General features: G+C 45.5%; 1 protein-coding gene across 3 annotated transcripts in view; it reads left to right on the top strand.

Moving 5' to 3' along the window:
- LOC133351485 (choline kinase alpha-like) overlaps nt 1–17360 on the top strand; it is a 68166-nt gene extending 50806 nt beyond the window's left edge. For all 3 annotated transcript variants that reach the window (XM_061566741.1, XM_061566742.1, XM_061566740.1), the window contains 7 exons: nt 394–498; nt 1209–1267; nt 2490–2577; nt 7248–7356; nt 8989–9080; nt 10670–10751; nt 13496–17360. In XM_061566741.1, coding sequence (XP_061422725.1) covers nt 394–498; nt 1209–1267; nt 2490–2577; nt 7248–7356; nt 8989–9080; nt 10670–10751; nt 13496–13552 — 592 coding nt within the window. In that variant the 3' untranslated portion in view covers nt 13553–17360. The remainder of the gene's footprint in view (nt 1–393; nt 499–1208; nt 1268–2489; nt 2578–7247; nt 7357–8988; nt 9081–10669; nt 10752–13495) is intronic.
- The last annotated feature ends 1772 nt before the right edge of the window (nt 17361–19132 follow it).

Genomic DNA, 19132 nt, shown 5'->3' with positions numbered 1-19132 from the left:
GTAGACCTAGGGGAGGCCCAGGACCGGTATAAATAATCGTCACTGGTGTCAATCATGAGCGGGAATCAAACTCGGGTCACCAGGTTCGGAGCGCACAACGGTAATTGCTACACTACCGCCCCCCCCCCCACACCCACACACGTACCTCCGATTAGCACGGTTGGCTATGTATGGTGCGAAAGAAGTTCAACATACACATGCACGCCCCCTGTAGTGTGGGACCCTAATGTCTCCCCAATAGCCCAAGCTTACGGTGTTTAGCAGTGTAGCGGACACTTTCTTCATCAACACGCCGAGACAGGTCGAAAGTCCTGGATCATGAAGCAGTAGCATCCCAGTAGGCCCTGCATGCATGTGCCAATAGGAGAACCGCTCTCGCCGTGTCCACTGCAGGTATCTCGACCAAGTTATGACGCTGAACTTCTCGCGAGAGGTGCAGATCCGGAAGTTCAACAAGCTGCTGGCCTTCAACCTCGTGCAGGAGATGGACTCCCTCAAGTGAGTGTGGCCACCTGGGGGCGAACCACCATCAAGGGCACGCTGATTGAGAGGGCTTAAGGCTAATAACAACAACTTTAACTTAAGCCAGTTTGGAGTTACCGCACTTCATAGAAAATTGCCAAGTTTGGTCATGAGAATGCATTCTTCAACTTAAACGACTATCTGAAACAAAACTTACTGGCAAGTTGTGATTTAATTGAGTTATTTTCATTTATTATTTTTTTTTACCTACGTGACTTTAACCGAAAAAACCTAAGAGTATGAATCCTTGCAGTCATGAAAGCTTCAAATCTAGAATTAACGTTGTTAAACGCTTGCACACCTTGTGAGGGTTGAATTGTTTGGTTGTGTCCGGCAGTGGAGGGTTTACACGACAACATTCGTCCAGATTATTACGTGGCCTAGCCCAAAATCAATTGTGAATTTAAATATTGGCTGCAAAAAGCTAATGTAAAGTACATTTTTATTTAAAAATCCTTTTTTTTTTTTATCCTGCGTCGGTCGTTAGGGGTTTGTGTGACCATATTTCACCATGCTGGCCAATGTGCGTTGCGAAGGCTTTGGTTGGGGCCAGATATGGTTCAGACATCTCTCGCTGGCGATGTTGTTAGCCGTTGCTGGGAGTCTGATGGAAAGCGTTGGTTTTGTTGTGCAATGTGGTAGGAAATTTAACTAATTTTGGAATTCCGATTTTTCCCGTCGTGCAGGTCCCTACTCGCAGAGACGCCGTCGCCGGTCGTGTTTTGCCACAATGATTGTCAGGAAGGTAACACCACGTGCCAATTCCTTTGCGTTTCATCGCGTGTACCTTTGATCATGACCTGCGTATCCATAGTTCGATGTTAATGTGCCAATTTATTGAGGGCCTACTGCTGTGTGGTGTTATCCTTGGTGTGGTCTGGGACTGATTTGTTTTTGTTTTCGCTGCCTAGGCCGATCTTGCTCAATCAGACTTGTATAATAAATACGTCATTATTTATTTATATTTCGTGACTTGTTTACCATTTTCTCTTTTGCACTCCTAATCGTTGTTTTTGTATTGTTTGCTGTTACTCGCTGACCCCGTGCCCATACTGGACCATCCGTGAAAAAAGCGCTTCATAGCTCATCGGATTCTTCAGCAGTTAAAAATAGGAGATTCTGATTCTGTGTATGTCCACTCGGTCACTACCAACTGCAAATACCGTTGGTGACCCCGCTCGAGGAAAGCTGTGAGCATGGATGGACAATCCAGTCGGTTGACACTGCAGCAGAGTCCCTCTCGTATCCGAGTCGGGAAGTCGAGAAGTCTAAATCCTCGTCCAGGGTCCCATTCTGCCCTTCATCCCTCTAGCGATTAAAAAAAACTTAACATTTTGTGGAAAGTCAACAGTGATTGTCCCATGTAGAGAACTGATCCTATCCATAGCAATGTGGAATTTGCACCACAGACTCGGGGCAGCCAAGCCCTGGCTGAGTGGAGATGTGTACCGCCTCAGCGTTTGCTTTTTAACAGGAGTAATTTGACTTTCTAACTCAATTATGAATGTTAAAACAAACGGAGGTGTACCGCTGTATGGGAAGTCGGCAGTGGTTGTCCAATGCAGAGACTGCCCCCCCGCCTCTCCCCCTACCTACCCATGTGTTCCACGCATCGTCAGCACCCATGCGTGTGTGTGTGTGTGTGTGTCCTCTGTGGGAGAAGCAGTGTAGCGGTTTGTGCGCTGCGCTACGAACCTGGTGACCCAGGTTCGATTCCCGCTCGCGGCCATCACCAGTGACGATTATCTGAACCGGTTCTGGGCCTCCACTAGGTCGACTCAGGCCTCAAATGAGTACCTAGTGCAATGTGTAAACATCGCCACTAGGGAGACAAAGGCGGCCAGGAGTGGTGCTGGCCACCCACCCTCTCGTGTGCCGTGCCGGCCTTTATAGGTGCTCGCTAACAGCACTTTCCCCTACAGTCTAAGGCTATATGGGGGGATCTTTGTTTTTGTCTTTGTCCCCAGGGAATATTCTCCTGCTCAATGAGGAGGACTCGACTGCCAGCGCTCGCCTCATGATCATTGACTTCGAGTACAGCAGCTACAATTACAGGTGGGGCAGCGCTGAGTGCTCTCCTAATGAACCCTCGCCCGCTAGGCCTCGCCGGCTAGGCCTAGACGTAGTGATGCAGAGATCTCAACTCTAAATTAGAATGGATATATTTTTGTTGTACGACATGGTGTTTCTGTTATTGAACTTGTGTGTGTGTTAAAAAAAAATCATTGCTCAATAGTGTGAAACTGTGCTGTTTAGCAAAAATACTCCATTTGCCAAATGAAATAAGTGTGAAGTTTGCACGTGAAATATCTATAAGTAAACAATTGTAACTTCTTTAAATGGTTGTTTCAAGTATTAATGTGAAAAAAATCATTGGCTATTAAGTTATGGTATCCAAATGTTTATGATGGCAGTTTTTAAATAGAATACCATGAATGATGCCTTAGTTCATGTAGTGTAATTGAATTCTTAAAAGATGATACATTTTGGTAAGACTATGTTTAAATTATTTGGTAATGCAGAAGTTCTAAAATCTCTTGGAATTTTTTTCACGTTTACTTGATTTAGATCAAATAATAAGTTACCAATGTTCGTAATGGTACATATGTATGTCCAGCAAATATGTAGAAATGGACGTGCGTTGATATGGATTTTTTTTTAATCCATCAAAATCTACTCCCCGTCTTACTCAACCAATCTAAATGTGGCACTTGCACTGACTGAGTAATTGTAAGGTTTGGATGAAACTATTAGCAAGATGCGGGACATGTGGTGCAATGTAGTCGTGCAAAGCCCTCTTTGGCACTTTGGAGAATGGCGCAGACATTTTTCTTGGCCGGAGAATGGCAGTGATGTCCATTCGACAAACTGTTGTTGAACCAAATGTAATAATCGTAGCAGTAAAAGCAATGCACGGCTCTTATATGGGTTAGTAAAACATGCAGATCATCTAGCATGATTTTAACTGTTTAAATATTTCCTAAAATGTTGCTGCAACACAGCGGAGGTAAGTTTTCTTGCATTTCGTCGAATTGTTTGACGTAATGAGTTTAGAGTGAATAACGTTTAGTTTTTTTACATGCTTTTTTACTACTTATACAAATTGAATGCAATTTACTGCATTTTTCTGCATTTATTTTAAGAGCAGCTGTGTTTTAGCGCTAAAAACCTGTCAAGTGTTATATCCCCATTCTGAGTTTACAAAGTCGACATACAACTAGAATTTTTTTACAATGAGCAGGTTGTTATTTTTCCTGTGCTCACCGCCGCCATTGTTGCTGTTTTAACGCGAGCAGGAAATGTTAGTGACGCTGTTATGTTAGTCTTTGTCGATGGAGAGATGGCGACACCATGGTTGCTAATCCAAACTCTGCTCTCATTGGCCTTTGCCGTGAGCATGAGCCGATCCCATTGGCTGATGTGTACAGAAGTTGTGTACAGAATCCATTCCATAACGTTTCCTTCATGCTCCATTTTGAATGTGCGACAAAGATGGTTGTACATCCAAATGAACTTACAATGCTGTTATCAATGCACATTCATCGTAGCACAACAAATAATCCTTGCAAATTAGTTTTGCATATGCCTAATTGATATGTGCTTTTCAAAGGTAGCAGCCACGATGGGGCTAACATTTATAATTCCTCTATACCTGCCGTGTAATGCAGCAGCTCATTTACCCAGAGCCCGTGACTGCTGGAAGTTAGACCTTCAATACTTAAACGAATTGGAAATAAAATTCAGAAATGTTTAAATAGTTTTTTTAACTTCAGAAACTCGTGGCAATCAATTCTCAGCATGTTGTAAATTGTGTACAAAGGCAAGACATTTGTTATCTCAATTGGTCTGATTGAAGCAGAAGAGCCCAGAATGTGATATCGATTTGCACTCGTGTTGCTCAGGGTTTGGATTAGCAAGTTCCGTGTGGTCGCTAGCAAACAGGTGCCGGAAATCAGCCCAGGAGGAGGAAAACTTTTGCCTTGTTGCTCTTGGAAGCGATTTAGATTCGTTTTGTGTTAGACTTTCCCCGCATAACCTGATCTTAACCCTTCTAGGGATGAGCGGAGCTCGGTACACACTTCTTAAAGCAATGTAAGAGCTTTGCCTGTTTAAAAATTAACCGTACTCCTTTCTTTGGTCTTATGCATAATACAACAAAACCCGTTAATGAGCAGATAAACGATGCAACTAACTTGTGCGTTTGGTAGCGTAGCGCAGCGCATGTTTGTTCGTAGTTTTGCTGGCCCCATGTTTTGATTTGACAAAGGGCCGCACGAGAGGCGTCGAATTTTAATTCAGAAGGCAAAAAAGAAACGAACGCATAAAAAAGCAGAAACGGAGATAGAGAGCGAGAGAACGAAAACCCGAAAGGAAATGTGTTGTTCTTCTGCAAAATTGTGCTGTGTTCGTGTCTGTCTTCAGTTTGTGTTTTTGATGCGTTGTCAAAACACTAACCGAGGGCCCCCTACTGGTCTGCACGAGGCTGGGGGTTGAGTAAGTGCCTTCGCCGATAGACAGGTGGCCCCACGCGGGCCACCACGTGCGCTCGTTTATGACACCACGCACGGGAAACCATTTGCCGGGTTACTGGGATCCGGGCCGCGCTCCTGCGCTCATTCTACCCGCCCTGTGGCTACACTCCCACACCCTCCCCCCGTACCCCACACACTGCCGTGCAGCGATGGCCATAGCCGGTCCCGCTTCTTAGCCCGTCCCCCCCATCCGTGACGGCACGTCTTGGCGGTGGATCCGCTAGGGTCCTGGCTGGCCTTGGGTACACAGCGGAGAAACCTAGCGTGGGAATATCCTGAGCTTGCGAGGCGAGAGACGAGCCCAACTTGGTACTTTAGGGTTGATGTTATTGCAAGGGTAATCAGTAGTAATAACAATAATGGGTACATTACGATTGACCTTGGTAGCGCACAGAATGCAGGAATGGATTTCGTCAGTTGTGGGGGGAGGGGTGAGTAACAGAATGAATGATGGAGGAATATTCGTCAATAAATAACAACGCAGCCACGCATAAACAACCTAAGCATTTACCGAGTTAAAACCAATAGTATAAAGTGAAAAATGGATTATGACATCAATTGATATTACAAGCCAAAATAATATTAGTAATAAAATAGTGTGTTAACAGGTCCTCGGTAATCGTAGAGATACTAAGGGATAGACTAAGCAGATTAATCACACACATGTACTTGTGTTGGACTTGATTATAGGATTTCACTGCTTGTGCCATAGTGGCACACTGACATTGGTAAAAACAGGAAGTTAATGCTACTGATGTGATAGTTATTTATACGCCGTTACTCATCTCTGTTGGTGGTCTCCACAGCAATGTGAAGCTTTTCACAATCCTCTCCTTTTGAGTGATGGTGATGGGCCCTGTGTTAACCCTGGCTGAGATCTTTACTCAAGATCTTGGTATTGTGAGTCGGGCACTCTGCCCACAGCACCACCTTAGCTTGACAAAATATCCAAGGGCGATAATTACGCATTTGAGGAGCAATTAACAAAGAGGAGAGACGCGTCGTCAATGCGCGCCTCTGGGTAAAACTCGAGGTGACTCGTCAAGAGACGGCTGCTTGGACACCGCTGCACGGCAAGTGGGGCAGGGCAGCCTCATTCACCCAGGGTCCAAATTACAACTCCTCCCCCCCCCCCCCCGGGGACGTTTCCAACCTCCTTCCCAAAGTTCACTCACTTGCTCGGGTGTGCGAGACGAACGATCATCATCTTCCGCGTGGGGTTGTTGCAGTTGCCAAGTGGGGTGGCTGATTGGGTTGATGTATTGCTTATCGCTCGTCTCGTTTGATTCTGAGCGAGCAGAGCTTTGTTGTAAAGAACTGGACTTGCGCCCACCCCACCCCACCGCCCCCCACCTCTGTCCTCCTGGGAGTTTTTGATGCCACGACACCCGTTAACCCCGCAAATACCCTCGTGGTAGAGTGGTCAAATCTGAGCCTTAGCTCCATGCAACAGCACTCACAATAGCAGCGTGCCCAGCTGTGTAATGCTGTGAGTTGTAACCCATTGCTTACAAAGAAAAAGCAAAGATTGGAACATTAAAGACTTAATTCTTGCACATATCGGGTTACTTAGCAATCACTTTTTTGAGAGGAATTGAAAAGAATACGTTAAGGAAAAACAAACTATTTTTCACTCTTAAATCTTTTGACTGTTTTCGTTTTTACCTTGTAATAATTTCTATCAGCTTGCTTCTTAAAATATGTAAACGGACCGTAAAAAGTAAAGTGTAAACGCAACACTTGTTTAAATTCTAATGGAATATTGAGTCGTCGTCGAACAATGTCTACGAAATGTTTGTAAAGTAAAATGAAACAATTTTGACGTCATTTAACTCGACCATTGTCTAACGTGTAGTACCTCTTTGTTTTCCTTGCTTTAAGAAACAAAAAAAAGTAACTTTGTGTAACTGACATTTACAGACATTTTGTTAATTTTAAATGCCATAAACTCTGAACGACGTTTGTATAACTTGCAAGCTACTTTGACACGTACGCACGCACGCACGCACACGCACACACGCGCATGCATAGCCCCCGCGTGTTGCGCACCGCACTTTGCTTAGGGACACAGGGGGCGACGGGGAGGGGGGAAGGCCACCGGTTCATCTGCAGAGCCGGCTCTCGCTCAACTCTCCCAAGTCGCCTCCGCGGCACGGTAACCCATTTGACGGAGATTCCCCGTTTGCCTTGCAGGGGCTTCGACATCGGAAACCACTTTTGCGAGTGGATGTTCGACTACTCTCAGTCGTCTTGGCCGTTTTTCAAAACCAACGTGGAGAACTACCCATCGCGCGAGCAGCAGGTGAGGGAAGGGCGGGCAGGCAGGCGGGGGTGACGCGTTGTTGGCTGCGTCGTTCGCCGAGGCCACTGGGCCGGCCCTCGTTGTGCTTTTGAAATAGGTTTTGAGTCAACGCCAGGATTCAAGGTCACCCAAACACCACTTTGTTTGCGTTCAATCAATCGACCCTCACACGAACTCCGGTCATCCTCGCAGCGGCTTTTGGCTAGCCGTCAAAGACGGTCGCCGTCATTGCCGCGTGCGTTCAGATTCGCTTCTGTGGCCATCTGGAACGATTTTCCTCCCGATATTCGGAAGCCACTGGTAGATATGCACTTTTAAACGTAGATTGAAAACTAATTTCCTTGGAACTGCTTTTTGTGTTTAATCTGTTATCCATCCGCAGCACCTCAATTTAGCACTGTTGGCTGCGTACGGTGCGAAAGAAGTTCAACATAGATGAATACAATCAAACTTGATTTAATACAGCGCCCTTGGTAATAACATCGTCACAGAGCGCTTAACATGCATGTAAGTTGAACTTCTTTCACACCTTACGTAGCCAACCGCGCTAATCAAAATGTACGGGGAAAGGACAAAGAACTAAACATGAAAAGCAGATCGAAAGAATTGAGTTTTCACATGCAGACATAACGTGGCATAATAAAAAAAAATTGATTATAAAATACATATTTAGCCCAATTTTTTTAATAGCAACACCTTCCTTATCAGACTGTTCTTGGTACGCTGCACTTGAACACAACGTCGACCAGCACACTGCACCATGAACACGCTACACGCAGAAACCAGACTGAGAATCCTGGTACTCAGACTAAGAACTCACACACCTATGCTATGAACCCATAAATCTGGACTACGAATCAACAAACCTGAATTGGCAACCCAATAAAACCGGACCACGAGACCACAAACCCAGACGAGAAACCCACAAACCCATATTATACTGATAGGAACGAAGTGAACCAGCCTACAATAGATTATATCGTCCGTCCGATGTCCGATTAGGTGTAGCAACATCGCCCCCTACTGAAAACACTTGGCAGGACCCTACAAAAACCTTTAGACTCAGTGGGGCTTTCCTGGCTAAACAAGTGTAATAATACATTATGTTTATATTCTTTGGTTATTCGTTCCTACCAGCCCCACCCCGCAGGGTCCTGTTTGTCCACTGAGCTTTACAAGTGTTACAATTCGCTTTAAGTTGAGACTCAATAAAATACCGCTTGGTGCCTTTGTTGTGAACGTCACACAATGGAAAGTCGAGTGAACACATTTCCCACCGTCACTGATCACGGAAAATTCCCTCCATCTCCCAAAGCCACAACTCAACATTCTACTGTGAAACGTCACGATTTTTCCGTGTGACATCATCATCAACTTTCACTTGTGCAAAGCCATTGCGCTGCGGCGGGCACTCGCGGCTCAATGTGGTCACAAGTTTGAATTCCACATGTCGACTCGAGCTGTCGGTTTCAAGTAAAATGAATACCGTCAGTCACTAGCTATCTACTGCTGGATGAAGGCCTCCCACAATTCTCCGCCTGCACCACGAGGCAATCTCGCCGCTCTGTCTCCGCGATCGGCGTCCTTCGGCTGCCGGCATGATGATTGTGCCGGGTGTCGATGTTGTTGCAGCTGCTCTTTATTCGCCAATACCTGGCGGCGTGCGGTGACGATGACGACATCGATCTCAACAAGGAGGAGGCCATGCTGGTGGAGGTCAATCGGTGCGTGGCGTCGCGATCGAGCTGGCGAGGGAGATCTTTGAGTGACTTGGGGTGGGGGGGCGGGGGGGGGTGCTGACAATGGCCATGTTGGAGACACTGCCCAACACCATAGAGGGGCTTGGTTCAATCCCCAGGGCTTGGCATCGCTTATTCCCCTTTTCTATTAGCACATCTGCGTTGCGCCAGCGCAGAGCCGTCATACTATGGGTGTTTTTCCACTGGAACCAAAACTGTGATGCGCTAATCTCATTAGACATCTGGCTTGGGGTCGAGCAGGGTTGCGAGTAGGGTTTACCGACTCATGCGTGTGACGTCAGTCGGTCTGCAATGGGGGCACGGCATCCTCTACTTCGTGTCTCCTGGCACGCACTGTATGCGACAGCGCAACGGTCGGCACGCTGCGCTACAGACCCGGCGACCCGAGTTCGATTCCCGCTCACGGCCAAGACCCGTGATGATTATTTTGAACCGGTCCTGGGCCTCCCTTGGGTCGACTCGGCCTCAAATGAGTACCTGATGTGGGTGTGTAAGGATCACCACTGGGGAGACAAAGGCGGCCGGGCGTGGTGTTGGCCACCCACCCCCTCGTGCCGTGCCGGCCTTCACAGTTGCTCCCTAATAGCACTTGCCCCAACAGTATGTGAAGGCTATACGGGCGATCTTTGTCTTCGTCTCTGATGTCGGTGGCATGGGTCGACTTCTCCAGTGAAAAACAACCTGGCGCCTCCTGTGTCACGCTGGCTCATCACGGGGCCCAGTTCTACCATGGAAATGAAGTATTAGCACGTAGCAATCCATCCATTTAAAATGCACTCTTATGATCATTATAAATGCATTGCATCCTACATGTAAAAATCGATGACTTGTGATCCATGTAAATGTCGCCTTTTGTCGACTAGAACAAGGGAAATGGAACAAAAACCGCACAACGTGTGAGACAGGACGGTAGAGGAGACGCAAAACAGAATTGATTCTTGAATCGAATCGTGACTGTTAGAATCACAAAGGGGGGGGGGGGGTGGGTGAATTTGTTATCATCAAATGTCTTCCACTCGGTGGGCTCACGATGACTGTCCAAGCAATGAGTAGGCGCCACTGACATCCTCGGATGTGGACAGTTTCACCCATCCACGATTCAACCCATCCCTTGCGGCGCACCGTTTGCCAAATTGCCATGGTGTAAATCTGACCTCTATTCTTGATCAGGCCAGTAGATGGCAGCACTGCAAGGAAGTTCCTGATCAAATTCGGTTGCATATTTGGCTGCTATAAATTTCCACATCATAAGCCGCTGCGTTGAGCTGCCATTTGTGGCCAGGTCGCTTCTGAAAAAGAGCTAATAGCTGAGTGGGCCTTACCTGGTCAAATTAGAATAGTTTCGTGTTAGTTTGTATTTTCTCCGCGTACATGTTCATTCTCTCCAGCTATCGAATTTCATCTCACTTGTAAGAAACACTGACTAAGGGATTGGCCAAATAACGCGTCTGCAGGATCCTCCTGACAATGTGTCTTGAGGCTCAGCTGGGTATATGAAGATCGATCATCGATGTTGTTATTTAAGGCGCTGTGGTCGTGTTTGCTGTGCGCAGGTTTGCCCTGGCATCCCACTTCTTCTGGGGTCTCTGGGCCATCATTCAAGCCAAGATATCCACCATAGAGTTTGGTTATTTGGTGCGTTTATACCATTGCTCACACATACAAACAAAGATTGGTTAAACCTTTAATCGAATGTCAGAACACTGCTGTGAGCGAGCGTCTGTTAGCGTCGCTCTGTAAGAGATTGTCTCCCCGGTGGGCTGCATTCATAAAGGACTTGAACCAAATATACATGGCACTATTTACTGAAATAAATGTTTTATATAAGGTGTAGCTTTTTCTTGTTAACCGTGTTGGTGTCTGATCTGTGGTCGCCTGGTCTGCTGATTTTTCTTTGCGTCCATGCTGCTGCCGCCCATTGATCCCTGAGCAGAGAGAATTTTAACGATTAGCAATTCCTGTGAACAACGGCGGGGTCACCGCATCGCGCGCTTTCAGATACGCTTCTGCAGCCGTCCGGAATGCTCTCCCTTCCGATTTTAGGAAGCAACTGGAGCGTGTGCACTTGTAAATCTAGATTGAAAACCCATTTCTTGAGAACTGCTTGTCGTGTTTCATTTGTTGTCATTCCCCCCGCACCTCCGATTCGAACAGTTGGCTACGTACGGTGCCAAAGAAGTTCAGCATACACACACACACGTGTATGTTGAGAGTTTTGGGGCGGGCACTTTGGGGCACTGTGCCCCCACCCCTGCCACCGTACTTGCCCTGCTCACTACGAGCCTCACGGTTTTCTCTGCATCTCGGAGTGAGCTGCAGATAGTCTTAGCCACAGCTAAAGTTGCAAATATATATAATGATGCACGTAAGAGCCTCTAGATGAGCAACAAACTACATGCAATGTATCTTTGCTGTCTCTTAACCCTTCGTGCATCTTTTCCTTCTTACGTGAGGTTTATAGTTTTATTCTCTCTTCATCTTCGTACTGGAAATAATCATTTGACACAGAAATACCTCGTGGCTAATGTTTAATTGGTCGTATAATCCCACGTGGTGCCCCAAGCGTTCGCCTCGGCGTTGTATAAAGCTCCATTGACCACATCCCCATGAACGTTGCTTTACATGTCTCGGTGTCCGCCCAGTGTGAGCCTGGTCTGCTGATTTCTGTGTGTGTGGCTCTTCCCCCCCCCCCCTCCTGGCGCTTGATGGTGCTCTGTGTAGACGACAAAAACATCATGGGTGCATTGCTCTGCATGTCGGCGAGAGCCGATTGCAGAGCAAATGATAGTACAACAGAAAGCAAGTTACGCAACCATTGTATATGCCACATCAGTGGGTCATACCGACAGTTTTCAGTAACAACGTGTGTGATTACATTGCTTATGCAAATGTCAGAATCGGAATATTTGATTATAGTGGAGGAATCGGATGAGCTATAAAGCTCCCTTGTCACAGATGTCCAGCAGTAGAATATGAATTGGGTTAGCTTTGTCTATTTAACATGTTTACAATTTAACTTGCCATGCCACTGGTGCACATTCGCTGTTGTGATTTAAACGCAGATGAAATAGATTTTGATTTGGACCTTTGTAATTATAATGCGATCTTAAAAGACGTCATCATCAACAGGGGCTCCAGATTAAGATTGCCTCCAGTCTTTAATTCGGCGAGGTTGCTTCCACTATTAGTCGGGCACACCAGTAATCCAGTGCTTCAGGGAAAGGGTTGTTGCGGATCGCATTCACTCGTGTGATGCCCAAACCCCGCTGGCCTGCAAGGAGGCCAGGTGATGGATATCGAGCAAATGGGGGTACATAAACCCATCCTGTGTGGATCTCCTGAGTGTTTATCAAGTTGTGTTCATAGCGAGTTTTATCGGGATATTTCAGTATCCTCCCACGCTCGGTGGAATATTAATAGTATTTAGAATTTGTTTAGCATCCATGTACTGTACTATTTATTAAAAGCACCTCAAGGCACTAGAGGAGTGACCTTGTTACCGTAAATGGCACATGCAGACAGATTTATAATGAAACTAAACGTACAAGTTGGCCACCACAATCATGCCATCTGAACCACCTGTGACCCCCACAGAAGGTGAACTTGGTATTTGGTGTGTAATAGAATAGGTGTAATAACACGTCTGAGTTTATGCAATCGGGATAAAAATGGGGATTGCGGGGTCTGGACTCTTTCCGAAATCTTGCTGAAATGCGGACAAAATGCCAGGCATCCAAAACGTACCAATGTCGGACCCTCCTCGTGAGCCTTGAGACTCGGGGTGGCTATCCGGGGTAAATCTTTTTTTTATCACAGTTTGTTCCTTGAAATATTGCGAGCAGATATATCGTTGTCCGCAAGTATATCTTGGGGTTTTTGTGGGGAGGAGCCCTAAAAGTTGTCTAACGAAATTCTGGAAAAAAAATGGAAGATCGTCGCAATCCCAAAAACTCAACGATGAAACAGCGGCCCCAACAGTGCTCACCTTGTTGTTGGCTGCATCTCCTTATGGCACAGAAACGCCACTTATCAGAAATGACTAGCTTTGTTTTGCAGTTTAGCACTTTATCTGTCCAATGGTGTAATAATGTACCTTGGAGCAATAGCATAGAGTAACTTCAGTAATACAGTAAACTTCCTGTATGCTATGCGCACACGTCCAGACCACGCGAGTTCTATTTGTACTTTACACCGTCATACTTTTTTGTTAGAAACTGTTTTAATGTGACACGAATTGTTGAGCCGTCCAACAAAAACATGAAGCTGCTTAAATTTGAAGGGAAAATTGATACGCAGCCCTGAACTTGGGCCGTATTTTGAAGTGACACCGTAACCACTCTCCCCCCCCCCCCTCCCTTGTCGTTGCCCTTTGCTTTCAGGAGTATGCCCTCGCCAGGTTCGAGACTTACTTTGCTCAAAAGAAGAAGTTTGTGTGAGAAGCGACGGTCGCCGCACCGTGCCCACTTCCCGCCTTGTGATTCAAACGGAACCGGACCGACGCCGATGAGGGGAGAGAAAGAAAACGGTTTGTGTCGAGAGCGAGAGAGAGAGAGGGGCGTACGCTGGAATAAGGGAATGACCAATTTTTCGCCCGCAAAAAAGTGAAACCTGAGGTGGCGTGCTGCTGAAGTGTCTGAAATGGATCTCTGAAACGCTTGTTCTAATGTCAAACTTGAAAATGCTCAAGCTGAACGCGTTGTTCTCTTTACATTCGTTGTTTTTAACCGTCTGTCTCTGCTATAGCCAGTCCCATCCGTGCCATTCTTAACCCTCCGCACACGGGAGCAGATTGCATTGTTGTTGCGTGGTCCTGTGTATTCTGCTTCTTCACATTGGGCTACGCCCGCTCATGATGCTGTGACGTATTTTGTTCACTTCGCGGTTGGTAAAAGCTTTGTAAATGCATCGCAAGCTAAGTTGGGGAGAAAAAAACACGTTCGGTATTTTTCCCTCCACCTCGAGATGGCTGCAAGCGCATCAACTCGGTCCTTCATCTCTATGGGGGGGGGGGGGGAATCAACCAAATGAGTACCTCTTCATAGGGAAATCCAAAGTTGAAAGTTTATTTACAGAGTAAAGCCCATTGTGCTATAGAGTTTTTTTTGTCAAGGCAACCCCGTAGTTGCTCTTAGGGCAGACTGGTCCCCCCACCACCATAGGGAATTTGGAATTTCACACTTTGGCTCGTTTCTGTTAACGGAAAAGAGCATCGCCCCATCCTCCATAGAGCGTGGGTGGAGGGGGTGGGGGGGGGTAGAACCTTGACTTTGAATCCACGGGCTGTCGTCGTGTTCTTCGCATCACTGAAGTACCCTTTATTATACACTTGTAATTTATAAGCCTTTTGAAGGTGGATTCCAGTTAATGAAAAGTGCTGCTTCTGGAGTCCGGATAACCTGGCACCCAATGCCCAGGCACTTTACTCGGACTCTACGGATACATTCTGGCACCAGCGTGTGCCGTATTCTGTTGGGAATTAGCAAATTGCACAATTTAGATAACTCTGGCAAACAACGCTTACCGGGTCAATAACATGCATTGTGCAGCAACATGTGTGCCTTGTTAATTGCCATCCCAGAAATGTAATCATGTTATTGATATTCCTTTACCATCATATTGTAATTGTGAGCACACTGGACTTGCAAACCAGTGGTCGCCGGTTAGATTCCATCTCCTGGCGCGGGAGTGAAGACTCGTGCAAGTTTCTTGAATCCCACTTGCCCTCCTGTCCACCCAGCATTATAAACGGGGGAAACACCCACACGTAGTTGTTTAGCGAATCGCACGTGGTCGGATGAGGTGGGTGGGTACGCCCACCTCTTCCAAAGACGTCTGGGGAGCTTTGAAGAGGAGGACCAAAATACCGAGGAACGGCTGCTCTTTCGTGCCCTCTATGGAGACTTTTCCCACCAGCAGTGTCATGAGCAAGCCGTTTGTCGAGCTGCACCTTTAACCCCAAGTTCTAATCCAGGAAAACGTCACGGAGTCGGATTATATTTTGCATCGGGGTGTTTGGCCAATTTCTTATTCAGTATTTGTGTGCATGGGAGAAAACCAAAGTGCCTGGAAAATACCCCACACACTGAAGGGGATATCACAACATCTCTAAGGGATGTCGGCAAACCATTTTGCTGTACTGCCTTATTTTCTCATGCACTGAATACAAGGCTAAACGCTCCGCGGATGTGAATGAACGAAGGAGTTGGGGGGGGAGCATTTTGTGTTTGAAGCTGGCAACCCATCCTTGTAGGGAAGCAAAGCTTGTAATAAACTGCAGGCTTCAGGCAGTTTGGTCCAAATGCCTGGGGGACTCGAGTTGCCTTAGCACCAAAGTGTTTGCTAAGCGCTGAAGTTTACTTTTTAAGCAGTTAAGGACAAATTGAGACAAGGGGGGAGGGAGATTAACAGTCCAAAAGTCATTATAGACAACAACCGTGTCAACTAAGACAGGATAGAAGACAATACAATCAATTGAGGGGCAAAATAATTCTAGCCACGTAAAACTAAACCTTTAAAAAAGCAAATAAAGATTTTTTTATTGCAATTTTTCCATGTTTTGCAACAATTTTGGCAACCATTTGGCTTGGTGTTGCTATGGTTTGAGCGCTCGCATTTGAAAGGTTCAAATCCTAATTGGGGGGAGGATGGAGATCACCTCAACCCATAATGTCTTCATGGTTGATTAAAACAAAAACTATTTGTGGAAAAGTGGTTGTCTGATGGAAATAATGGGCCCTCACCTTAGGAATGTGGAATTTCCACCACTCGCTTGGAGCCACCTAATTGAAGATGAGCTAGCACCCTATTGCTCACTCGAGCAGAGGAGACGCGTTGGCTTGGAAAGAGACTGGTGTGTCCGGCAGATCTGGTCGTCTGCTTCAGCTGTTGTAATGTGCTGCGCGTGTGTGTGCGTGTGCGTCTACGCGTAAAGTTTCTCCTGCAGAAACCCTCTTACCTGTTGGTGTCGAGCGGCCTGCGGTGCTATGGCGGACTGCAGACAGACAGACAGACATGTCTGCAGGCTGCGCCACTGCTAATACTCTAAAGTGATTCTCTCTGCCCGCAGTGCACCTTGCTATGTGAGTGTTTGTACCGTGCATAGCTGGGCGTATGGCACCTACACTGGCAAAGCTTGCATTTGTTCCTATATCTAAAGCGATGGGAATGCACTGTGTGGTCAGTCCCTTTGTGGGGACGCCTCACTTGATCTTATGATCGCTGATAATAGTACGATCTGTGAGCTCGCTGGTTTTGTGGTCTTCAGGGTCGATGGTGATATGATCTTATGGTCTTTAAAATGCAATTGCTGCTGTTGCTGCTGTTGCGTGCTTGCGCGTGTCTTGAGCTGTTTTGCATTGCAAAAGGAAAAGTGTAAAGTTTGTATGTATTTTCGTATGCTTTATGGATCATGTGGGCGAAAAAGCCGCGCCGAACGTGCAGATTTTTTTTAATTATTATTATTGCATGCATGGAGAATGCATATATATATTTTTAATGTGACACTTTGTACAAAAGAGTACCTTCACTTTTTTTCACGTTCATCTTTTTTTAAGTAATTGAAATCTCGGAACCAATAACTACATTTAAAAAAAAATAAGGTTTTTGTAATTATTTCTCTTTGGTTGTTATGCTCGGTTATTGAAATGTTCCAAATGCTGTGAGTTACAGATGGACAGTTTTGTTTCTGTTTAATGGTTCCAATATGTACTGTCTTTTTTTTTAATTTAAGTTGGGTGATGTCACATCCACCCGAAGCGAAACTGCGTTTGAGTTGGAAATTTGTGAATGGAGAGCATGGGTCACACGGTGTTGAGGATCGCTATAATTTAAGTGAGTACAACAAAACTGGACTCGATTAGTAACGCGTGTCCAAAAACGTCACCCACCGGTTCAGGTGCTGCTGAGAATGATGGATTGTAATTGACCGACTCGCTGTTGCGTTGCAAGCCCCTTGCCTCCTTTGGATGATTCAGATTTTCTGGATTCAGTGCGTCACCAACCACGTGATTGGATGAAATTAGAAAAGTAAATCTTGATTGGCTCTGTACCGTTTTAATGACATTTCTCCCCAATGTTTCTCAAGTATATTTCAGCACGGCGACACATCTTGAAGTATTGGTACCGTGGTTAGTGCTGCGTCCACCTCGCAATCGAAAGATCGAGTTTAAGAGTCTGGAGCTTACTCGGTCCATCATTGTTCTGGGGTGAATAAACGATATCCCACTTTGTGGGAAGTCAACTGTGCTTGTGTTATGCAGTGGTTTGACACCCAACCACACGTGTGTAAGTTTTACTCCACTGGCCTAGGGCACCAATACAAAATGAGCACCCGCTCCCCACGCTCGTTTTGGGCAGGGGAGGCACTTTTGATTTCTAAAAAAAACTATGAAATTGTAATGTACATTTCCTTACTGATTTTCAACGTTTATATTTTGACTTTAACGATTTTATGCCGTGTACATTTTCATGCTGATCATTTGAAAGGCAACAGACATGGTTTGAATTTCATGAAAATTGGAAAGCCGGTGTGATAATGGTAACAAGAAATTGTGTGGGCAAATGCTTGCAGTTCTGTTGACCGTCTGCATGTGGTGTCCACTTACTGTTCTTGATTCCACACCATTATAGTCTTTGGCAGTCAGCTGCCATTGAATAACTCCTTCGTATTTCTCTAATTCAAGCAAGAAGATGGACTTGCTCGTGCTAACTCCGTTGCTTGTAGTTCATTCACACATTTTAACCACACTACGAATAATGTGCACGTTTGTTTTCCCTCCATAGCCATGTACACAGAGCTGTTTTCGATAAGTTAATCTTTAAGTGCATTTTTTGCAAGAGAATATTTGCTTAAGTGCTTGCACATATATGTAGGTGACTTTATTTGTCCTGTTCCGTTTTTGTTTATTTCGTTTTTCAGTCAAAACCGGCTTCATTTTTTTAAAGCTACATTTTCCAAAAAACACTGGATAGTTCAATATATCTGGATGTTCAGTATCTTGAATGATTCACTCGTGAATTAACTGAGCCTGCTACAGTTTGTCTAAACTGATCTACAGACAACAGGATCTGTAATCGTGATGAATGTCCCACATTTTATGATTTCTTGTTGTTATAGTTCGATAAACAACGTGTAAACCCAACATCTAGGACTCTTGAAATAAACCTGAATTAACTGGAAAACAAATGTTCAGTTTTTGCCTTCATTTTACGGTCTTTGTTTTGATTTATGGGGTCAAGCTGTATTGGTAATGCATTATGTTGTGTATGTGCAATAAATATGCCCTTTAACACGTAGGCTTTAGCGACCAATATTGTCCATAAAAAAATATTCTCGGATTAGATCGCGTAAATATAAATGTAATTAAACCCGCCATAACCCGACACAGCCAATTAGGTAATTATGTAATTGGCTGTGTCGGGTGGTGACGCATTTAACGACACATTCACGCGATATAACCCCAAAACACCTTTGTCTTGGATATAAGCTCTCTTGAGCTGTGACCAAATCGCCCGAAATGCGGCCCAGTCTTATCAGATCTCAGAAGCGAATAAAACTTGAGTCCTGCGATCGTCCTTTGATGGGGGGTGAACACGCTAAGTAGGCTGCTGTGTGTTGTGTTGTCAGCAGAGGGCGGTGCAGCAAAACCCATCGCACAATGAATGCCACGCCTTCAATGCCCCCTGCCTTTTCACCAAATCTGCATTAACCAGCGTGGTGAGCGATGTTTAAATAACAACCACCACTACTAACCCGTACTGCGTGGGTTTGGCCCTCATCCGTTCGTGGAATAATGAAAACAAGTCTACAAACGTGAAAAAGACAACGATGCCTTAAAGAAAAACACAGCAATGTGGCCGACAATCTTTTGCCAATTCTATTTGCAGAAGATAAGACATTGCTATGTCCCGTTGTTTGTTTAAAATTATCAGCATTACATTGTACTAACTATTGCACTTAATTCCAGTGAAACTGCATGTGGCTCATACTTTTAAATTGCGATTCTACGGGGTAATCT

The sequence above is a fragment of the Lethenteron reissneri genome, chromosome 37, assembly GCF_015708825.2.
Source record: "Lethenteron reissneri isolate LAM-NWPU_2019-01 chromosome 37, ASM1570882v1, whole genome shotgun sequence".
Classification (NCBI taxonomy): Eukaryota; Metazoa; Chordata; class Hyperoartia; order Petromyzontiformes; family Petromyzontidae; genus Lethenteron; species Lethenteron reissneri.
This window is presented reverse-complemented; position numbering and strand designations above follow the sequence as displayed.